Genomic DNA, 23,966 nt, shown 5'->3' on the forward strand with positions numbered 1-23,966 from the left:
CTACAATCCTAACTCTATTACTTTTGACTGTATACAATGTACATGTATATCAGAAATTGTCTTGGTTTATCGTACTTTTAGTAAAAATGGTTTGGGTTTTTTTTTAGTCCAAGCTCAAGTTTTTATTGAGTATTTCTCTGGCGTAAAGTACAAGCAAATTAAACATTGTGTCCTCTCTTTCAGTGCGTCAAAGGTAAATATGGCAACTGTTGCATAACTTCCATATATAAACATTTATACAGTCTTCCTGTTAAATATCTAGTGTTTAAGTATTGTTTAATATTTGCTCTATTATCACTTTATGATTTACAATCCTCAACATATTGCACTTTATTTTCTATATATAGGCCTATAAGTGCTTTCTTACAGACAAAAAAACCCCACCTGTTTTTTTCCCTAGGAATACCCATGAAACGACAAAGTTCATTTTCCTAACTTTGTCTTAAAGTTCTTAATTTGTGCTACTTTAAAATGTTTGTTTTTTTATTTTTATGTACCTTTCTAGATAAAAAATATTTCAACCTTGAAAAGTTTAAAAATCCATCTATAACTTAGCAACTCTTTGGGTATGTTGTATTTTCTATGCTCTTTAATACCTTTAACCAATACACAACAGATTTTTATAAATATTGTACCATGATATATCCCCAACTCTTTTTTAGTCCGATTCATTTATGGTTAGTATTCTTAAAAGTAAAGTGTATCTTGGCTGATTAAAATTGAAATGAAACTGGGGCACACACGTGTTCCTACAGATCGATTTTTTTTAAATTGAGTATAGATATAAACACAAAAAAGCCTAATGCCCTAGTATTTTCCGACACAAATCCTTGTTATTATTGTCCTGTCTGAACGAGATGCTGTTGATAATGTAGAAATAATACACGCTTATTTTCTTAAAACAAAAAGGTATGTGAGCTAGCGGTGTGGCCATTTTTATACACACAAAGGAGGGTACGTGGACATCTAGGTTATTTTGCTGAAATTTTCCCGCGTGAATGTCACTTCTTTGCTCGGATTTTCCATGATAGACTCAAGCCAATTCGACCAATGGGAAATTATCTTTTTTGTAAATCAACGTAAAATTTCCCCGCTTGGATTAATGTCGTTTCAATCGAATTCATGAATTCGTTATATCAAATTCAAAAATATTTTTGATAGGTCCTAGATGGGCTTCCGTACAATCGTACAAAAAGGTAAAATTAAAGAATTATATCAGTGTGGTACTTAATTGTCTCAGTCTTTTCTTGTCTTTCCAACAAACTCTGAAAAGATACACTGTTTTTGTTGGTTTATCTAGAAAGGTGGGATAACTGTAAGAAAAGCTAGGTTTCACCAGTTGGTCTCTACCATCTCTTGGCAATATATGACCAAAGGTTTTCTAGTACTTAATATGTACGTTTGACAATAAATTAAGACACCTCACAATTCGGATCATGTCTATTTTTTATGATAAAATAAGATTGTCATCGTACATTCTATCTACAGTAGTTTTCCCAGAATGTCCGACTGTGAAGTCGAGCATGCGTACTTCAGAAAGTTGCCAGCGATGTTAGAACTTACTAGCAATAATCAATTGACCAACTGTAGACGGATTTTTTTTAAACGGTTGTATTTTTTGCCCGAGTCGGAAATTGATAATTTCGGATATGATGCAGTTTTAACGCAGTTGAATGTGCAGTCAATAAACAGTGAAATGATATGTAGTATTTTCAAAAGTTCGAATATGAAGCAAAATGTCATTTGCACACTTTAAGCTATCATACTCTTCGTCAAAAGTAAAGATTCAATGAAATTATATACTTGAGATACCCGTATGTGTGTTACATAAAGCAAAAAGTTTAATCACTCTGTCAAAGATACAACCTATTTGACAATGTTTTTAAGATCGATCATGTACTCGATTTAAATAACGAATATATTGTATGCATCATTCACTACATTTTTTTTTTTAGCTGAAACAGACAGACATTGTTATAATTCTGATAACAATGTACTTGTATAAAACAGAGACCAAAACATTCATGAAAGACCCAATTCCAATTTTTCGTCTACCAAACACAATTTTCCTGTACTTTTTGCATACCTCCTCGTCTATAAATACAATTTATTCGTTATATCAGGTTAATTTTATACCAAGCTTCTCACTCAGTTTATCTGAACTTTTAATTTGTTTTTGAAAGGCTAAATTCTCGACATCATCTGCAAAAAAAAAAAAAATGCACATTAAAAACAAAAACTAGCCCGTTAGACGATCAAAGTCCAACAACTCCGATTTAGTAAATAGACATCAATCAAAATCGGTCAAAGTCCAACTACCATACCAAAAGAAACGACGAAATCTTGATCAACATAGAGATTACACAAAACAGAGAAAAAACAGCGCTAGCGGGATTAATGACCCCCCCCCACCCAAATGTTTGCGAATCTGATCGACCATATTCCCATATACATGTAAAAATTTGAAGAAAGTAGGGAAACCTTTACAGACATACATAATGAATAATAAAGGGGCATGGTCACGATTTTGGTCAAATTTTAATTTCTTTTTGTATGGGGTTGTAATGCTTAGAAATGCATTTCTAATGGTAAACAAAAATGCGAGTGTCAGTCGTAAAGTTATAAGCACGATATAGGCCTCATGATTCTTTGTCATGTAAACAGGGCTCGTGCTGTTTTTGTTTATATTGGTTCAATATATTGGTAAAAGTTCCTTTTCAAGCTGATTTCTCTCTGTTCTAATTCGTTTTAAGTATATATTCATAAAATGTTCCTAGCGTTTATAACATTCATTTTCGGTATAAAACTGGATTTTTTACCTCAACATTCAAAACGTAAACAAAAACATGACGTATATACATGTAGCTTTGTTTACGTGACAAAAAAGAATTGAGAGTTCTGTGTCTGCTCATAACACGACGACTGACACTCAAATGTTGTTGACTATTTGAAAGTATTGTAAACATCAAAAAACAGGAAAATAATTTTTAACCAAAATCTTGACCATTCCCCATTAAACTTACATCAGTGTATTGGAGAGGATGAAGGAATTCAATATATTTGGTAAAGGTTCATTCACGTTTTCTAGCCCCAATCATCACATAATAATAAACTTAAAACATATTTCGAGTGATACTATTATGTGAATTGTTACGGTCTGTTATCTAATGAAGACTTTTGTTCCCTTGGTGTCAGATAAATCTATATACGATATATAGTGATGATAGAGATTTATAATAGAGAAAAAATTAACATATTGTCTTTGTTTGTACTTACAATGTAGTATCTGAATATAAATTTTTAAAAAATAGTGATTTTTATCACTCAAAATTGGTTACATGTTTAGCAATTTCAAAATAATTTCTACTATCTTTCTTTCAGTTGCATAAAATTAAATTAAAAGAAAAGGACTAAGTATGATATGGGCCTAATAAGTCCCCCTTAAATGGACATCATCAATTTACTGTAATTCATCTTTTTTTTGTACATATGTGAAGTTTTTTCGTAAATTTTATTTGGATCCAAATGCCCACAATATTGAAATGTGGGATCTTAAAAAGTTAACCTTTCCCGCCCCGTGTGTGACTTCATGATGACACTTTTAGGATACGAAAAAGTCAGACATGCCGTGTGTTGTTTCATCAGCTGCAAGGAGACAAAATCACTAACTTGGTAAATAAAAAATTCGACAAATGCTGCCTTGTTTAAACATCCTAGCTGCTCTGTAGAAAAGACGAGACAGGGTGTTATTAGATGTTAGATAGTGCAACAGGTTCTCCGTGGGTTTGTTATGTGCAAGTACGAGGTTATTGTTTGATGTAAAACGTGATGAACTGTGCGGATGGAGTCGTCCTAAATGTACATTGTGGTACATTAAATGAAATAACAGCATGAATGAACGGTCAGTCAACAACTTATCTGTCGTTGTGTCCTGGTACTCACGGACAGTGCAGTAGATGACGTCAGATCCCGCATGTTCATGTTGTGAAGTTACATGGGTTACGTCATCTCTCTCTCTCTCTCTCTCTCTCTCTCTCTCTCTCTCAAAACAACTGTTTAGAATTTTTTGTTTCCTATCGATTATTTCTGGGTGGAGTGATGTAAGAAGGGTACAAAGTCCACACAGTATGCATCATTAGCGCTCCACAGAAATATCGGGGAAAGAGTGGACCTTGAACCCAACCCTCGCGGGATTCTTGATCTAGTTGCTTTGATACTTTCTACGACCTGTCGATCTCGCTCATTGATTTGAAGAGGATTAAATACACAATACATGGGATAGGGACTTCTACATAGTAAAATATATAACCTAAGTATTTACATTCAGATGATATATAGATTCCAAAGTCGATCGATTACTATTTATTATGCCAGCAATAAATATATCCCCCAAAAGATGTTCCAAAAGGTCGCTTCTCAGTCATTATGTTCTGCGGGCTACTCTGTCCGTAGTGTGACGTCACAATGACATTATCGGTAAGATTCCGTATAAAGCGATGACAAACGAAAACAAGATTATTTACACTGTTTACTTGGATAGAGAGACCATGCAAGGTAATGTAAAATAAAAACCAAACTTACAAGCCTTAGGAACTGTTTATGTTCTTAACATGATTTTCAACGTTTATCATTTTGTATTTTGTTCAATTGAAATATTCATTTTCGATATATCGATTGAAGAAAAAAAAATCACACACCCCGTAAATTTTCATACCTGCATCCTTTATAACGTAGAGTGAAGTCAGTTCTGCGAACAATTACTTATATATAATAAACGATGGTAATTACAATTACATGTATAACTATTATTTTGTTCTTTACTTAATTTAGCAAATATATTTTTACGCGAACATTTGTTTTGTTAACTAACCTAGCTGGTAGCTAAATGATATTGAAAAATAACGCAAAAACATGAAGAAAGACGCAAATTACCATTTTTTCTGATGGTTTCATTTTTGTTTAGATGCAAACAATGTTCTTCAGAAGATACGAGAAAAATACTGGACAATTAATCCCTCACATTTATCTGGTTCATTCGAGTCTTTGCTCGGTAGGGGGGTGGGGGTCATTTACACCTGCACCGTCACTTCATTGACCAAAAACACTACGGAAGCCGTAAAGAATCTTTAAAAATTTCAGTACTAATGGCGTGATGGAGCACTCCATTTAGCTTCAGCGATCTTAATAAAAATATTGGAACATTTTTTAAATAGAAATTAATAAGAATTTGAGATTGTATCTATAAATAATAGTTCTTTAACAAATACAAATCTAACCATTTTCTTTATTTAAAGATTAATTAACGGCAATATTTAGAGCAAATTGAACAACAGACCGAATCACAAACGAGCAAAATGACTTTCATCCATTTGCTTAAAATTATAAAATCCTATCCTACAATATATATTTTTTATAATGCCTAAGCTCACATTCTTTCGAAATGTACTCTTCGTGGACGATTTCAAGATCGATCGATCGATAAAGTTTTGGCATCTTTGAAAACAAAGGAACACACTGACTTGTGACACACGTTTGTTTTCTCTGTCTTTACCTTGTACCTCTAGATGTTCCTTTCTGGTCATTGTACTCATAACTGTCTTCAAAAACTCTTATTTTATTTTATTTTAATTTTTTTGCAATGCTCTCTAGGTTTATATCATTATGGAATACCAAACACTTTTTTGTACGGGAAAAGATATCGATACCTTATGGAAAATCAAAATTAAGGAATTAGTTGGGATCCCTGTGGTGATGGATCATTATGTGCCTTCATGTGGAAATTACGTTATGTATGGCCCGTCTTGGTCTCCGTAGGCGCAAAGAAACAGCTGATCAGCTGGTATTTTGTGAAAGGATCTAGTTAGTACTGGCGGGGTTAGCCGAGCGCGGACAATGATTGAGTCAGTTTGTTTTTATTTTGCGTGGAAGGTCAATCGTAAGTTCATCCAACGAACCATGATTCGCTCGGTCCATATAGTCGCCTGATTATAGTTTAAGGTTTCTTACTGTTCGTCTGGGATTAATTTCAGAAATGTTTCAACAGAACTTCGTATGTATATAGGTAAATTATCAATAATTTTGTTGTAAGTTAAACTTCTTTATTTTTAGGAGGGGATGGGATGACTTTTTTGTTTTTGTTGGGTTTTTTTGGTTGATTTAAAAAAAATTATTGTTTTTTGTTTTGTTCTCTTTTTTGGTTGATTTTAGTCGTTCTAATCAAGATTCTCTACAGATTAGTTAAATTTGTATTTAGAAACTTGACCATAGAATGGAATTCATATGAATGAGCGGATGACGGAGACATCAACACGACCCCCGGCCCTGCGCCCCGAGCCGGCCCTTGGGGTCAAGGTGGCCAAAACTGACGCCCCCTTCTGGGTCAAGTTGGTCAGCGCCGGGACGGGGGCCTGCTTGGCCGATGTGGTCACGTTTCCTCTCGATACAACCAAAGTCCGACTACAGGTAGGTTACAATATTCCCATACTAAATTCTTTTTAAAGTGTATTTTATTTTTTTTACATTTACCGTACATCTATAAACAATATTTAAAAATTAATTGATCTTTTCTTTTTTCTTATATCTGTTGACTAAATAATCGATTTGGTTTCTTTCAAATTTTGCAAACTCTCTCAATCTAAATATATATACTGGTACTGGATGACGAAATCACGATAAGGCGCTCAACACACAATATTATGTTATATATACGCTATGCTTAACCTTGCTTTTCATAAACACTTCGATCATTGACCCCCTCTAGTACATGTGTTACACGACCTTTCAATCTCCACAGATTAAAGGGATTCGAATCAGCAAAAAAATCTATAACGTTAAGAGTGCATAGGAACATCGTAAACATTGAAAAGTCGCAAAAAATCAAATATTACCATTTCCATTTTCTCCCTCTAGTATAAAAATTATTTTTCAAATTTTAAAAATAGTTAAAGTTGTCGTTAACGTATTTTAGTTTAATTAAGAATTAAGAATAATTAACATAACACACAGATATTTTAATTTTATGTTCTAGTTTTGAGACACGAAAAGGGGGGTAATCATTATTCGTATATCACTCAATGTTTGCACATGTATTTTATTCACGCAAGTTGGGTAGGGTGGGTAAGGACAATGGTCGACTTTTAAAAGTGATTGTGGGGATAGTGATGTATATCTTAGAATATAGGTATTAGAATAAATGTGATTGTATCATTCCGTCTTAAAGATAAAACCCAGCGTCAGCTTGTGATCTAGGTCGTGGGATCAAAGTCGACCCCCCCTCCCCGTGTCGCCAAATATAAGGGAGAAGGTCTGCTTTTAATCAGACTGAATAATTTTGTGATTGGAGTTTAATTGCGGAATTTAATTTGTGGAAAATTTAGAATTATAGATGTTCGTGCTCTGACACTGTTTTAATTTCTTATTAAGATATTGTCTCGTTCTTTCTTAGTATAGAAAAAAGGGGTATCCGAAACTGAAATTAAATAGAAAGAATTATAAAGTTATCTTATAGACAATAAAATTTGCCTCATTTCATTTTCTGCATGTCTTTGGTAGGTACAAGGAAATGTTGGCGGGGCTCCCAGCAAGTATTCCGGTATATTCCGGACCATTTTCACTATATTCAGCGAGGAGGGAGTCGGTGGGTTGTACAAAGGACTAATACCGGGCTTACAGAGGCAACTTGCATTTTCTACCATAAAACTGGGCTGTTATGATGATGTGAAGGATATGTATTCCAGTCTGATATTTAGTGGTAATTTCATCAGGTCTATCCTCAACTTTTTTTCCAAAGAAATGAATATTTGAAGGCTATGCTAGTCCACTTTTCTGCAAAAATTATGTTTTCACCTTCTAAAGATGTTTGATATCACGATATGAAAATATCAATAAAATGTTTTTTTCTCTCTTTCGACAGAAGATAATAGGCCCACCAAGACGCCGGTATTTGTCCGGGTTTTGGCGGGAAGTACCACGGGGATATTGGCCGTGGCGGTCGCACACCCGACGGATGTCGTCAAGGTCCGCATGCAGGCTCAGTTCGGCAACAACCTTGGTCGCTATGCTAACTCTACAGATGCTTACAAAAATATATTCACCAAGGAGGGAATGAAAGGACTTTGGCGAGGTTATTGCAAATCTCTCTCTCTCTCTCTCTCAATCTCTCTTTCTTACATTCATGTATAATAAATGTGTTAATATTTTTTCATCCGTTTTAGGTTGTTTACCAAATATGACACGGAATGGAATCGTCAATATAGGGGAGGTGGTGACCTATGACATCATCAAAGATCATCTTATACACAGTAACATAATGTCCAATGGAACTCCCTGTCACCTGGTGTCGGCCTTCGCCGCCGGGTTTTGTGGCACAGTGTTGGCATCGCCTGTCGATGTGGTTAAAACACGTTTTATGAACTCTATGCCTTCCCAATACAAAGGCGTCTTACACTGCACTACGGTTCTATGGCGGGAGTTGGGGTTTGCAGGATTTTATAAAGGGTGAGAATTGTTAAAGAAAAATTCACGATAGATATAATAACTGAATATGTAAATCCTGATAGCAAAGTTATAAGTAATATACCTATTTGTTTACTTTTAGATTTGTACCTGCACTTCTACGGATCGGAACATGGAATGTACTGATGTTCCTGAGTTACGAACAAATGAAAATTATCATGCAACCTGATTCGGTACACAGATTTTCCCCACAAGAGAATGTTGAAAGAGCAGCAAAACACATTCTATTCAAAGAAAAGCATGCATCTGTTAAATAGTGCTATAAATAGAAAAGTTCTTTTATTTTTATAACAATAAGTCTGCTGATTAAAGGTTGTTTATATGTACATGAATAATATATTTTATCTGCTTTTTCACCACTTATTTCACTTTCATACTGTACATTATGTCAGGAGGGGTTACTTTGTTCAATTCACTTATACAGTGTCAGATCCAGGGGGAAGTTGAGAGGCCAAATAAATGTTATTTCTTATGTCTTAAATTCTATATTGAGCCAAAAAACGTGTTCCTTTTCATGTAATGAAGCCTGTCTCAGCCCCCCCCCCCCCCATTTTAACTCAGGTAAACTTGAATCTGGCACTGTTAGATCTTTATTCAATACCCAGTGATTTCTGTATCATTTTAGAGTGATATTCTGTGTATGGACCCTATGGGGTGTTTGTATTTCTATGCAATGCATACAGTTTTATCTCTTATAGACAGGGATTATGTTTACTGTATATTTATTGCATTTATTGCACAAAAATGGCTTTTTTAAATATTGTTTAAATTGAAATGTTCTTTTAAAGTATTTTCATTGAACAGTTGAAGATTGACAAATGATTAATTGTCTATATTGAGGTTTTTTTGACATTGCTTATAATAAAAACATTCAACAGTTATAACCATAGTATTGTTCTGTTCCTTCTTTTCCTCTTTTCATAACCACAACAATAAAATTATGGCAAATATTTACTACATATAAGCATGGTAAATTTATCATAAACCAAGACAATTGTATAAAAAAAATGCATGTGTCATCAAGCCACTGAGAAAGTGATTCTTAAATATGTATCAACCATGCATGTAATAGAGTCTTTCATCCAACAACTCTGATGAAATATTGAAGTAAATGTACATTTATATCTTTTTAAGCTATGAAAATATGTCCTATCATCAAAATTTCTTATTTTCTGATCTTTTTTTTCCAACAGTTTCCTTAACCAGAATATATCAAAAACAAAGATTTGGTTCAACTGATGAATGCTCTAAAACTAGCTAATTGTGAATTTTGAGATAACAAATCAATAAATGTGTGTGTTATTGTAGGATTAGCTGCCAACAACCTGTAAGTCTTGTACTGCTGATGAAAAGCTCTGAAAAGCTATCACCTGCCAGTGAACCAACGAGAAAAACTAGGGAACTAATCCTTCAATGTCTTCTACTTCTAACAATCAAGCTCCACCTGTCTGAAGTTGAAGGACTAAGTAACCAGTGTGATCAGTCAAACTCGATTCCTGTTGCAGCCTTCCTCTTTTTGCTGCCAGGATTGATCACACTCATGCCTACTTTCTTTGGCATGGGTTTTGCACGAGACTCCCGTTTTGAACCAAAATCCATGGCTGAAGCTCCAGCACTAGCATTTGCTGTCTGAGATTTCAAGTTCTCTATTGTTTTGTTAGCTGCTGCAAGTTCACCTTCAAGTTTTGTAGATGATGAGGCCAATCGAAACAATAAATCCTGCAGTTCTGTTCTCTTCTCAACAGCTTTGCACTCATATAAGTCAAAGGTCAATGCACTTGGACCTTTGCCAATCGTTAAAGTTATTCTATTTCCTATTAATGCCACAGAAAGATCTCCATCTGTAAATCCCTTCCTGCAAAATATTATACAAAATTTATTGATGTATAGAGTTTTTAGGTTCTACATGTAACACAAATATCCATTATCTGTAAATCAGAATATGACTCTTACTGATGTTGATTCTTAGAAACAAATAGTATACCAAGTATGTTTGTTTTTTACTTCAAAGACATTAATATTAAAATGAAGTTTTCAAGAAATGACAATATATCAATATTAACTATATGTACATTTACAAGGTAAATAAATTGGAAAACCTTATCCATATGAAGTTTTATACTATACATGTAAGAACTCCTAAATACATGCAAGTCAGATGTTCATGCAGAAATGTAGCTCCACGGGAAATATTGGTTGATTGACCATGGAGCTACAGTTCCATAAATACAAACAGTATATTTATTGCTTGCAAAAAGTTGCACACTGTTTTGGACTTCTTCAACAAATATAAAACTATATTCTATGAAATATTTTAATATAAAAAAATTCTTGAGACATTTTACTACTGGTTCACCCATTTACTTTTTACGTGCCTCAAACGTTTTATTAAATACCCTAACCCACCTCGGACAGTGAAGATTGTTTAATTCACTTCAGAATCAAGAGCTGCCAACAAACCCAACCGTTTCACTTTACTGGGCTGGTGGGAGTGTTTAAAAGATATTCAGAGGGAAGTGACGTAAAGCATTTAAAGTAATATGTCTCAGGAATTTTTTGGGGATTAAAATTTACTCAGAAAACATTCCTTTATTGGTTTAATACGTCCTAAATTGTGTGCAATTTTTAGTGCGCAATAAATATACAGTTTTTATTATTAAAGGAACTGTAGCTACATTATCCATCAACCCTGAATTCTTCTTCTTTTCCTGTGCTGACCTCGATATCGAGTGTATTTAACAGGTCGAAAACAGCTAAAAGCCTTTTATTTACAAGTTAAATACTAATTAAAAAACCAAAATTCTGCAGGTTTCTAAGGGTTGTACGAGGCAGCCATGGTGTTAATTAGCTGCTTCTTGGAGCCCTCGATGGTACTTGCTTCTTTGCCTTGATCTGACATGCTGTTCCCGTGGAGCTACACTTCTGACTCGGATTAGCTGCAGGACTGTAGCTCCCGGTCTGAAAAAATTCGGATGGACGACCTGGGAGCTACAGTTTTAGACCGGGAGCTATAGGCCTGCAGCTAGACTCGGGTGAACTTGCTCTATGGTTTGCATTTACCTAATTTTAAGAAGAAAAGCCTCATTTGATGACGTTTCAGACAACTCTCTTAGCGACTCTAACTCTTTTTCGTCCATATCCAGTCGCCAAACATCAATACCATCCGTGGCGTTTAGGGAAAAACTCTTTCCCATTTTGGTAAAGATAAGAAACTTTTGACGTCCATTTTCTATCAATCTGTGTAAATTACCAACTTTTGCTTCTAAAATACTATCCTTAAAAGACGACATTTTTGTAAATACGACTCACGTATGAGAATAAAATCACAATAACTTCGTTTACTGTTTACTTTTCTTTTACTGACATGGAGGCGGCCATTTTAATATTTATAATACGTGTATATATCAAAACGAAAAGGATTTTATTTTTTCCTAAGCATTTAGACAAACCAAAGTAAATAAGACCAAACAATCTAAATTAGTTTGATTATAATAAATATAACAGATGACATATGGAAGCATGAAGTTAAAAAAACATTATATTCGTATTGGCAATTTAGGATCCGTGTTCTTATTTAGTTACCACTGTAAACAACATGGCTGACGAATCGAAAGAAAATGCTGGTAAATGCTATGATTTTTTTTCTGTCTTTCTTTGATTTATCAAACTATATACGTTAAAACAAATATAGGATTTGGCAATATACAATGTACTGAAAGAAAATGTTAGAATCTTATGGATAAATCTTCGCAGATGTGGTATATTTTATGAAATGTTGTTGCTTAATTTATGAGTTTGCAGACCATATACATGTAGCTGCGCTCATTTTAATAGAATGATTCTTCAAGAATTTTTTTTCCTCAGATTCCCTTATTGCTGATATTCACAAGAGAATAACCGAGGCATTTGAAATATTTGATAATGAAAACAATAAAACAGTTGATGTCAGGTACGTGCAAATAATTCAATATTTCTTTCGTTTAACATGATAATTAAAGTATAGTAATTAATATATGTTCATATAAATTACATGTACATTGTATGTTACATTGTTTATGAAATATGTGTACCTGGATTTCAGTCTGTTTTGTTTTTCATAGAATTTAATTGTGCTCAATCTCATTGTACCAGTATTTATATTACTGGTACAATAAAATAAGTTCAAACCAAATCTAGCTATGGTGAATCATGAAAAGTGATTATGAATTTATATGGGAGGTATATGTAGCAATAAGCATAACAGCAGAAATAAGATATGAAAGGGGAATAATGCATATATTTATGAATCCATGTCAGCTGTAAGTTGGTATGGGACATCTGTCAATATTAATATGTATTAAAGTACATTATAATCAAAATACTTTCACCGATTCATAATTTTCAAATTTTACAATTTTTCACCTTAAAATACATTTTAAAATTTTTGGGAAAGGAAAAAATTTTAAAATCCCCAGAGGGATTTACGGATTCGTAGTGAAACCTCTAACCCACTGCCCTACACTGCTAAAAGACAATTACAGAAAAGAAATTATTTATAAAATTAAAATTGATTTTATTGTTTATTTCGATAAATAGTAGGTCACAACATGGAGGTGCCCCATACCACCTGAAGTCTATGTTAACTGTGGAATAATGTCAACATAGGTTGATTATGATGTTTTTAGTGTCTATTTATTTAGTGATTGCAAATTGACCATTCTATGGTAGTAGACCATTTGCATTCACAAATAATATTGTGACCAAGCCTATATATTTATGGTTTTAACATATTAGCCTAATTACTAGTACCGGTATGTTTAATTTCAAAATAGTAACCACAAAGATAAGTTGATTTGCATTTTTCTAATTTTTTGACTAAACTGTATAGAATGTGTTGCAATACAGTAATTTAAATACACATTAAATTAATTGAAAATTAGAAAATATTGTAAGCACTTTTATAATATTGGATGACTGCAATTAATATACGTCTTTTTACTGTGTGTAACAGGGAAGTTGGTACAATTATTCGTTCATTGGGATGTTGCCCCACAGAAGCTGAGCTCACAGATATGTTGGTAGAGGTTGGTATTCAAAAATTAGACTAAAGAAGATCAGATTTGAAAATTTTCTTATTTATCATACATGTATATAAATGTTAAGTGTTGAATTCTTACACAAAAAAATCCAACTCTTATTAATTAACAGATAGAAGAGGAGGATGAAGCAGGATACATCAGATTTGAAAAATTTCTAGGATTGATGACAAAAGTTTTGATGGAAAGGAGGTAGGGTCTTGGTTTTCAACACTTAGTATGCAGTCGTGTATTGTCCCCTGGTAAACTGATGGAAAAAATTTATAATTTTTTATTATCTATGCTGTTTATTTTTAAGTCATTGTTATGTCCATTTTAGATATAAGCCATCACCAGAAGATGTTCTGCTGAAAGCCTTTTTAGTTTTAGATCAAGATGGAAAGGGATATCTAACACAGGATGAACTAGCTAAATACATGACAGAAGATGGTAAATACACTGATTTTACTTTATATGGAAAAAGATTTACATCTTTTTTAAATGTTAAGTTAGTTGACATTAATACTGGTACTGGTAAACATGACTGAGAGAATGAATGTTGTATTTCAGGTGAACCATTCCAACAAGAGGAACTAGAAGAAATGCTCTCAGCTGCTGTTGATCCAGAGAAAGGGACAATTTTATATAAAGAGTATGTGTCCAGGATGGCAGTCGAGGAAGTGTAATGTGCAAGACAAGCAGCAAAGTGGAAAAGGGGTGGGGTGGGGTGGGGGTAAAAACACATTTTAAAGAACCAGCAGCAGATAGAATCTGTGATACTATTTGATTAATGTTTTATTTCAAATTCTCTATTAGATTTTTTGAGATATCCAAACAGAAAATTGTGATATTTACAAATTAGGTGTAAATAAACTTAAGAGAAGAAATAAATGTACATGTGATATGTAAATTATGTGGTTGTGTTGTTCTTTCCTTTGCAACAAGGTACTGTAGGTGTGAATGAGCAGAACTAACATGTGATTGTATGACCAACCATGTGTCAATTGTGTGTATAATATTTAATTGGCCTTACTGTAAGTGCCTTATCCGATTAATACCGTTTTAGCCTGTTTAGGAACAATATTTCACCATCTATTGAGTGTTACCACAGATATACTTTTCAGGGTTGTGCAGCCAACAATTAACTTCATATCATTGCATGTACAAATTATTTTTTATGTCTACATTTGTATTGTAAATTTATGGAGACACTTCAGTGGGTTTTAAAACAGTCCCAACCTAAAAGGAAGAAGTTTACCTATTTGTACTTTTATGAAGCATATTTCACCTATCATTATACATCACTTTCTTCTAAGAGACTCAGAGGGAAACAGCCACTGATTGCTGGTTATTGGGATAGTATTTTCTCTGACCCTAGCTGTCTCAAGTATATTAGATATACCCCCATTTCTAATTGGGTCAAGGATGCAAATTAAAGGTGTTTTGGAGTTTCCCGATCTTCAATATTTCCTAAAAATGTGGTTCTTGTTTTTGCTTGTATACTAGTAATGGGGACTAACATTTTCCACACAGCAATGCACAATCTTATGTTAACAAATGGTGGTAAACAATATGTGCATAAAACAAAAAGGATATCTTTAAACTAATTATATGATTAAGTACTGTATACAGGGTTATTTTTACCCCATGTAATTTTCGCCCTTCCCCACTTGCAAATAGATTTGCCCCATCTTAAGTTTGCCAAGACACAGATGTGTTTAAAGAGAGATAATTTGAAACTTAAGAATTCGCCTGGTCTTAAATTCACCTGCTGACAACAAGAGCGAAATGGGAAAAAAATAAAAAGGGGGCAAATATTTCCCTGTTTACAATATACATGTACCATAACCTTCATTACTGCAGCATTCAAGGTGCACAATCTGGCAAGTCACAAGAAAAAAACAATCAGAAACAAGGATATTTAATGTTTAATTGATCTTTTCTCACAACAAACAGAATCCATGTCATGTTTAATGTTTAACATGGTTTTGATCACCAGTGAAAAATGAATAAATATATCAATTGAAAGAAATATAATGAAATGGTGGTGTTTTATGACAGTTAACACCCATGATGCTTCACATACACTGTGAAAAATAGTACAAAAATAATAGTATCCTGGAGTAAATGTGAATGAAATTGAAGGCCAAAGGCCGTACATTTAACACTCGCTTGTCTTTCTCTCTGTATACTAACATTCTTAACAATAGACGCTGGAGGAATGGATCTATATACTTGCATCTTTTCTGACCAAGAGGAGTAGAGTGGATCTGAATAACCATTGGCTAGTGAATGTGACTCTCTTGAATTTGAACACACACATATATGCACTCTGTTGGAAATCAACCATGTAGTGGATAGACAGAAAGCAAAGCCTGTCCACTTCTCTCTTCTCTTAAAAAAATTTAATTTTCCAAATTAAAAAAAATCGAATTTTTAAATGTTTTATCTTTATCAATTAAGCCCAAAATTTCTCTCCATCCTTTTAATGGGTTGATGAAATTAAACACCACATTTACACATGTAATATTAATCTAAAAATTCAAAATATGTTTCTGGCAAAATATTGTATGTTTTTAATTTTCATTCTACATATATTAGCTAAATTCAACTTTTAAAAGTACTCGTATATCTTTCTTAATATAAAATATTACTGTGTACTGAAGTTTAATAAATCACATGTACATAATCCCTCATTTAAGAAAAACCTACAGATTGGTTGATTTCCTCAATGCCATATTGGTTAATTTATAAGATGTACATAATACTTAGAATAGTTCTAATATAACTCTGTTGTTGCATATTCTCTCAATCCACAGTGCCATTTATGTGACAAGATGATATGTACATATATTTTGTTGTCCTTTCACACACAGTAAACACCTCAAGTATACCACCGCAATAGGTTTAGTTTTGGCTCCATTTTCATTACATATTTTTTCTTAACAAGACGGTGCTGTAAACGTATTACATTTGACTGTGTATCTTGGCGGAATGTGGCTTTCACTAAATCAAGACCATCGCAAAATGTCAAACATATATATTGATAAATTGGTACTTTCAGGAATTCACTTAATCATATCCATGCTAACCTGTTGAAAACTTTGCACCAAATATAAGTACACGCCAAGTATAATACGCTTACAGTGAGTTCATGGTTCATGGTCCACAGTTCTTGACCAACATGGCTTGAATAAATTAACATTGCAAAATGCTAGTTGTTAAACTGCTTCTGGTATACAAGTTCTTATATCAGTCCTATGGTTTCTTTATGTGGTTTGGAGAATAAATTACGAGTGTTTGTATCTTTAGTAACAGGTAATAAATAGTGGGCAGATTTCTTACTAATCTCTGAAATCTTGAACAGCAGATATTTATAATATAATGGGTTTTGTTATGCGGGTGTGCATTTGATTTTATGGAATTTTTTTTTTCCCTCAAAAGTATGTAAGTGATACTTAGGTACCGGTACATGTAATTATACATATACAGGTATTTGTTTGAACAAAAAATTGAATACTGCAATAGTCTTCCAAATACAGTTTAAACTACAGAGACAGAGATTTAAATACAGTTAAAATATGTAAATTATCAAAGTAAGAAAAAATTCCCAAAAAACAACAGTAACAAAGAAAAGAGAAAAATCAGCAACAAGTAACAAAATCGTAGAATAAGAACGAAATATCAGAGAGGCAGAAAAAAAGAGATTCAGTGTAACAGATTTTTGATTGTAATTTCTGTAGTTGACACCGGTAATCTACTAAGGTTGCTCGTCAGGTGACAACATTCAGTTCTAAACATTTAGTTTGGTAACTCAGATTGTATACCTGGTAAATGGTAAACAAAAATTAAGGGTGATTCAACCCAAGCACTTAAAATGAATAATAATAAAAAAAGTCACTTGATATAAATTGGAATATTGTCTGATGCTTGATTTAGATATACTAGGTATACACTTGTATCTTAGGCATCAGAGAAATATAAACTAACAGGATTGGCATTCACTTTTACTTTCAATTTAGACACCAAACAGATTTGATAGCCTATCTTTGTCCTTAGTTATTGTAGAGTCTATCCTTGTACATAGTTATTGTAAATTAGAGTAAGCTTTGAATTGAATCTACCGGTATATAAGACATTGGTAAGTAATTTATAAATAAATGCAAGCATTAAACACCAAAATTGGCAAAATCTGGAAAAATGAACCTTTAACGACCTGTGTAAACTTTAAAACCTTATATATTACTGTTACACCCTCACATAAGGAAGAACAGTTGATCTGGAATAAATTTAGGATTATAAATGTTTTGTTCTGATAAATCAGAAACTGACCAACAGGATATCAATCCTGGACCTGCATGGCCAATCTAGTTAGTCTATACCGGTATGTGCCATGTGCTATGCAGAACATTATTCATAAATTAAATAAAGTTAAATAAACATACAAAAAAATAAATTGATTGTTCATAAGATTTTGTAAATAAAGGCCTTCAAACATATCATTAACAGAAAAAAATAAAATATATTAATTGATCCCAGGGTTGTCACACTCTGGTAAATAACACAAAGTAAGGAGGCGATACAGATCCAAAAGGTTAAGATACATATTCGGATTAAAAATGCAGTCTGTTTTCCTTTTTGTTTATCAGATCTCCAGTTTTGAGTGGGTTCTATCCACACTTGGGAACTAAATGTGGTGGTAGAGATATTGTATTTATGGCACAACACTGGTAGCTTAGGAGGTAAATAACACTTAATTCATCGCCTGAGGATTATGGGTATAATGATGTATAACTGAGAACCAGTCCAAGCAAGTCTTTTCCTCTATCCTCCAATACATGCTGCAGTTTTGTCAGATCTGATACCATTAGGAGAATGTGAACAAAATACCAAGAATTTTAGAATCACAGGACATGAAATCTGCCTAACACTCACAATGCATCTGAAAGACATCATGGTTTGACTTAGAACACACTTTGAAACAATGGAGATCTTTCTCTCCCAGTTTTTGCAGCTATCAAATGTCCAGATCTGTTAAATCCAGTCAAAGCTCTCCTTGCCAATAAAATCTTTTGCTTTGTCTGGAATGTTGAATAAGCCAAGGAATAGAGTTCTGACCAGAATAAACATCAACGTACGGTCATATTTGTGAGCACACCTCTTCGTCACGTAACAAAAAATTACAATTATAAGCTTCACTATAACATAAAATCAGGATCGTCCATGCGGCTGCTTGGCCACACACTCTCTGGTAAATAGATGTAGTGTACAGGCTTTGGAATGTCTATAATCACTAATGATTCACTGTGTGAACACAGGGGGTGGATCAGGGATTTGGGTGGGTGTAGGCTAGGACCGGCCTGGCTACACCTCTGTGTCTCTCTGTATGTGGAGAGCATCCATCTGCTCCAGGATAAAAGCTATGGTGTTTTTACGAATCAGGCCCAGGTGAGACCTCAGAAGTGTGTTTTGTTCATTGCTAGCTTCTAGCTGTTCCTTTAGCTTAGCATTCTCAGCCATCAACTTGTCTCTGGTCTAATGAAAAAATATAAAAGAACACATTTTACTAAAAGTGTACATCCTGAATGTCATATCAATATCTGAAGCAGAATCAAGCTTCATAGGGTTCAAATCATGGTGTGTGTATTTATGTTTCAAATCTTGTATGCAGTTGATGGGACAAAAACAAAGAAATGCCTACATACTAGTACATGTACAACGTACTTGGTAGTAGGTATTATGTATCAGTTGTTACTTCAGTCATAGTTTAGCATCACTGTTATAATTTTAGGGTAACAATTTCATAATTTGTTATGTAATTGCTACATTCTTTTCAAGTACTTTAGTGGCAACAGCACACCAATATTATATTTAGTTTTTCTCCCCTTGGCTTACAAAATTGTCATTAGCCTTAATTATGTCGTATTGTTTACATATGCACAAGTTTCTCAGTCAGGACTGTAAACCAAATATTGGTATTTTTTAATTCATGAATGGCAGGTTAATAATTTGGGTGTTTTCCATTAAACCAGCATTGTCGGATTTATCATTGTTGACTTAACCACTGATCTGCCTGATGTGCATTGCCGGCTGGTGATTGCGGCAACAAATTTAACCATTGCCATTTAGGAAACAATATGGCATCAAGGTTTTCATATCTACAACATGGGAATTTCTATAACTCTGATTGTCTCTACCACAATGAATTATGTTTAAACTGCAAGCCACAATATTGAGAATATTTTTTACAATTAGTATTAGTTTAACAAAGCTGCAATCATCCTTACTGAGGTATTGCCAACTGTTTTATTAACGTTAACATTTTCCTATGACATCACCCGCATGGCAACGTTAATGGAAAGCACCCTTAATTTTCAAAAGCAAACATTTCATTAATATCCATTCATGTATAAATAAACCAATGTTTCATAACAATAATAAATTTTTTTAACAGAGGCTACTCACAAATTTTGAAGACATTTTTGCATGTATAGCATTCTTATAAAATGGGTTTACAGTTATACCGATAGTTTTGATTTTCATTTATCTTAAATTTACATTTTTAAGCAAATTTAAACTGATGCATCAATAGACAGAATAAAAAAATCACCAAGAAACATTCTGACAGGCATGGGTAAAACAAAATTACCAGTATTTTGAAAGGAAAAATACTAAAATTTAAAACTAAGATATCCATAAAGCTACAGGTTAATACCTATCACAACAAAACAAGACTACTACATGTGAACTGTTAAACTCAACATAAATCAGGACACATCCAGGATTTCCTACAGCACTAATACATGTACATATGTGCATAAGTGTTTATAATTTTATAAAATTACAACATCATACAACTGAATAGTTGAATAAAAGTTTAAAAAATTCAAATCATAGGTGAAGATTCTTGAGTTTAAAAAATATCTGTATCAAAAATTACTGTAAATTGCATACAAAAATAGATTTCAAAAGTTGTCTATCTATTCCAATATTATTAGTTCATAAGCATTGTTTCTTTATGAAGTCAGAGATTTTTTTTATACAAGTTTCATGCAAAGCTTTTTTTTCAAGTTATCAGTCATACATATGTTTGAAAGTAAAGATCTTGTAATAGAGTTAGGAGAAGAAAGAGCATTAAATTGTTTAACATTACAAGTGTATAAATCCACAGGATTATTCATTACATTCATAACTCATGTACTTTGCTTTGATGTTGTATTTGCTTTTTGTTCACCCATTTCAAAAGTTTTATATTAAAGCTACAATAAAATGATGAAATGAACAACATCAGATGAAGAGATGAGGGAAGTACAAACATACAAGCACAGATATCACAGAGGGGAGTAACCATGGCAACTTACTGTACTTCCTCCTGATTGGTCGAAGACTAAAGACAAACAAGAAACATTGAGGAATGCTTTACTCCACACCCCACATAAGTTGAAATAACCATGTTTTTGCTCCCCCTCCAAATTTTAAACATCGATTTAATTTCTTTGATTTGAAATAGATTTTTCCAACCTAGAAATATCCTCCAGAGCTAAAAGAACACTGACCTCTTCAGTTTGGGCCAGCCGAGTGAAGACGTCTTCTTGACCCTCGTAATACTCCTCATCCCCGTTCATGTTCGTCCGCCGGGGGTCCGTGAAATAAAAGTCCTCTGTCTGAGTACCCACACTGACACGGGACCGCTTCTGCCGCTGTGATACCTTTCTCCTCCCCGTGTACGTCCCACCCTCGTGTGATGTTGGACCTGTTAACAGAACAAATAAAATATGTTTTATCGATGCCTTGTATCTTTTGCCCAGTGCATAACAAGTAAATTAGATGGTAATCAAGCAGTGAGAAGCATTTGATAAATATCAATACTATTCATTCATTTTTTAACAAAAATTGAACAATAAATCAGTTGATCATCTTTCCAAAAAATTAATTATTCGCAATTATTCTAAAATTTACTAAAAAAGACTTAACAAATTATTTTTGATATGCCAGAATCCTATATAAAACGAAAATACAGTCAAAATTAGAATTTTTTGCCTGAGCATGAAACAATACGTCTATAATATGTCCTGCTGCACTGACCATTTGGGACTACATCAGGTCTCTTGTTTCCGGCCGACTGCTGTTTGTTTCGACACTCCATCACAACCAAGTCCTTACAATGTTTATGAGCATTAATACCACAATCTGAAACACGTACACATCTCATCCTTGTACCAGTCAGACAATCAAAAACTCACAGACTTCATAACACTAATGGATTCTGATCAATTTCAAAATAAAATTGAACACAATGCTGGGAGCCAAATTTTTATGGCTGTATGGTATATTTGTCAATTCAATTAAAATACAGTAAATAAAGTACACGCTGGCCATAAACCAGTATGCCTTGCTACAGGTGCTTTTGCGATAAACCATCCATATACATGTACATAATATGTAAAACAGCAAGAACTTGTTATCATGATCATGGAATGGACAAATTAATTAAAGACCACACAAGATGGCGACATTGAAGACTCAAGATAAATAAAGTAATTCTATCAAGCCAATGTTTTTAAAATTCCTCAAATTCCATTCATTAAAAATCTTATACTGAAACTTGATTGAATGGTAAATATGTGCAATGTCAGCAGTTTTTAGAAATATGTTATGTCAAATTTTTTTCCTGTTTTAAAATTCGGAATTCTACACAAACTATAGAGCATGATGGGACTCCATAAAAAACTGCAGTGTAATTACTGTTAATGCAAAAAAAAAACTCTACACATGCCAAGAAATTTAAATTCTTCAAATTCTAATTTCTATTACAGTCATTTCTGAGCATATTGATCATAAAAGTTACATTACCTTTGCATTTCCAACCTTGCTTGATTAAACCCCATAACTAAAAAATAAAATATAAAAAAATTATTTCTTTCATCCTATCAAATATTTAAATAAATTCTAAGGAAATCTTAACTTGTCTGCTGACACCATTGAATAAGAATTAAAGTATACATTCACATCCACAAATAGAGACATCACAACCAGTTGACATGACAGAATTCCCAAGGATAATCCTGAAAACACAATCTGATTGAGTTATATTATCCATCCTTTTATACACCTCATGACACAATTCAAATGTGATCATCTCGATCAGGAGGCTAAAAAACCAATTTCGATAAGTTTTGCCCCATTTTTTCACACCAATCAAGACAATGCAAGATTTGATGAATAATCCCTATTTTTTGTTCACACTTATCAGCACAAAGCAAGTTTTCCTTACCCCTGCCTCTCCGACTCCATACTTAGTTAAACTTCAGAGACCTGCTACCAACTGTTGCCATGATCTCTATACCTTTGTGACTTTTGACACAGTATATCTGGTATGTCTGGGCCAGCTCCACAGACAGTGGCATTGAAGAGCAATTTCCTAACACTTTCCTGCAGAGTTTAAACACCCTACAACAATGGCAGACTGATCAGCTTACACATCTTTTACCACAAGAAAACATAAACACGACCTGATCTCGTCCACACTATATCCAATCAGTCACTTCCAAAACTTGTTTAGAATATCTCATAATCCCATGATGGATTAAAGGTAAAACTTTCAAAACAAGATTAATCGACATTTATAACTGTCTTGACGAACTATATTTAGAACATCTAAGCGTATCAAAATTTAAACCAAACGTTACTGTACGATTTTATTAAACTTATATCCTATAGATCAAATTTAGGGTAAAAGAATGACAAAATAAATTTCAGAGAATAGAAGTTAAACTGAATTTTTCAAATTGAATTGAAATCCACAGAATACATAGGTCTGTGAAAAACAATGGGCCGGGATTGGAAATTAATTTATCAGTTTTACTTACCACATGGAAAACAAGAGCCCAGTATCCTGAATAGTTCTATCCAATTCAACTCTATATACAGACAGTGATCAGCACTCCTAGATCAATACAACTTTTATAATCCCATCCCATTCATGAATTTTCTACCCCGCCTGTTATTAAAGTGTTAAGTTGTTTAAATACTCGCTACCTGAAACATGCACGGATTGCATAATCTCCTGGACTGCCTCTGTGCGCCGCTTTGTGCGGGGTCAGAATAAAACACCTGTAAATACCTGCTGTCAACATTCTCCTCGGATTACTGTGATTATATATATACCCATCACTGATGGCATTCTCCTCTTTAAATGCCCCCTGCTTTGAACCAATGCTTGATGCGTTTCATGAACTTGACATGTACCTTCACTACCTTATTATGTAAGTAACTGAATGATAAAGGTGCGTACCAATTGAAGTACATATAAATCAATGATGATCAATATCTCAGGAAAATAAAAGTCTCCTGAGTAAATTAACACAAGGTACCTTTGTAATTTAGTTTATTTTTGGA

General features: G+C 33.5%; 4 protein-coding genes across 12 annotated transcripts in view; 2 read left to right on the forward strand and 2 right to left on the reverse strand.

Annotated features, from left to right (window-relative positions):
- Positions 1–4,426: 4,426 nt before the first annotated feature.
- LOC105317803 (dicarboxylate carrier SLC25A8) lies at positions 4,427–9,398 on the forward strand. Of its 3 annotated transcripts, none has more exons than XM_011414533.4 (6): positions 4,427–4,554; positions 6,254–6,462; positions 7,552–7,750; positions 7,913–8,122; positions 8,214–8,496; positions 8,597–9,398. In XM_011414533.4, exons 2-6 carry the CDS (start codon positions 6,280–6,282, stop codon positions 8,769–8,771), a joined length of 1,050 nt encoding a protein of 349 aa, XP_011412835.3. In that variant the 5' UTR covers positions 4,427–4,554; positions 6,254–6,279; the 3' UTR covers positions 8,772–9,398. The 3 variants fall into 3 exon arrangements, with proteins under 3 accessions (XP_011412835.3, XP_011412834.3, XP_011412833.3); XM_011414532.4 differs by lacking the exon at positions 4,427–4,554 and adding an exon at positions 5,674–6,049; XM_011414531.4 differs by lacking the exon at positions 4,427–4,554 and adding an exon at positions 5,921–6,061.
- LOC105317804 (protein PAXX) lies at positions 9,332–11,909 on the reverse strand. The gene is made up of 2 exons (XM_011414534.4): positions 11,575–11,909; positions 9,332–10,369 (listed from the first exon to the last, which is right to left on the reverse strand). Exons 1-2 carry the CDS (start codon positions 11,802–11,804, stop codon positions 9,994–9,996), a joined length of 606 nt encoding a protein of 201 aa, XP_011412836.1. The 5' UTR covers positions 11,805–11,909; the 3' UTR covers positions 9,332–9,993.
- A 147-nt stretch (positions 11,910–12,056) lies between these two features.
- On the forward strand, positions 12,057–14,481 carry LOC105317805 (dynein regulatory complex protein 8). The gene is made up of 6 exons (XM_011414535.4): positions 12,057–12,137; positions 12,379–12,463; positions 13,505–13,577; positions 13,702–13,781; positions 13,909–14,018; positions 14,139–14,481. Exons 1-6 carry the CDS (start codon positions 12,110–12,112, stop codon positions 14,252–14,254), a joined length of 492 nt encoding a protein of 163 aa, XP_011412837.1. The 5' UTR covers positions 12,057–12,109; the 3' UTR covers positions 14,255–14,481.
- Positions 14,482–15,480: 999 nt separating this feature from the next.
- LOC105317808 (ras guanyl-releasing protein 3) overlaps positions 15,481–23,966 on the reverse strand; it is a 49,790-nt gene continuing 41,304 nt past the window's right edge. For 6 of the 7 annotated variants that reach the window (XM_066088622.1, XM_034468179.2, XM_034468180.2 and 3 more), the window contains 4 exons: positions 22,422–22,458; positions 21,654–21,758; positions 21,125–21,321; positions 15,481–19,103 (listed from right to left, as the gene is read on the reverse strand). In XM_066088622.1, coding sequence (XP_065944694.1) covers positions 18,933–19,103; positions 21,125–21,321; positions 21,654–21,758; positions 22,422–22,458 — 510 coding nt within the window. In that variant the 3' untranslated portion in view covers positions 15,481–18,932. Of the gene's footprint in view, positions 19,104–20,929; positions 20,956–21,124; positions 21,322–21,653; positions 21,759–22,421; positions 22,459–23,966 lie in introns of all 7 variants that reach the window. The other variant, XM_020063027.3, reaches the window with a different exon arrangement.

Source organism: Magallana gigas, chromosome 6 (genome assembly GCF_963853765.1).
Source record: "Magallana gigas chromosome 6, xbMagGiga1.1, whole genome shotgun sequence".
Taxonomy (NCBI): Eukaryota; Metazoa; Mollusca; class Bivalvia; order Ostreida; family Ostreidae; genus Magallana; species Magallana gigas.

Coding starts and splice junctions, on each gene's coding strand:
- LOC105317804 (XM_011414534.4), bottom strand. CDS start 11,804: ATGTCGTCTTTTAAGGATAGTATTTTAGAAGCAAAAGTTGGTAATTTA. Junction 10,370..11,574: donor GCTTTTCTTCTTAAAATTAG/GTAAATGCAAAC, acceptor AATATTTTGCAG/GAAGGGATTTACAGATGGAG.
- LOC105317803 (XM_011414533.4), top strand. CDS start 6,280: ATGAATGAGCGGATGACGGAGACATCAACACGACCCCCGGCCCTGCGC. Junction 6,463..7,551: donor CAACCAAAGTCCGACTACAG/GTAGGTTACAAT, acceptor TGTCTTTGGTAG/GTACAAGGAAATGTTGGCGG. Junction 7,751..7,912: donor TTCCAGTCTGATATTTAGTG/GTAATTTCATCA, acceptor CTCTTTCGACAG/AAGATAATAGGCCCACCAAG.
- LOC105317805 (XM_011414535.4), top strand. CDS start 12,110: ATGGCTGACGAATCGAAAGAAAATGCTG. Junction 12,464..13,504: donor AATAAAACAGTTGATGTCAG/GTACGTGCAAAT, acceptor TGTGTGTAACAG/GGAAGTTGGTACAATTATTC. Junction 13,782..13,908: donor AAAGTTTTGATGGAAAGGAG/GTAGGGTCTTGG, acceptor TGTCCATTTTAG/ATATAAGCCATCACCAGAAG.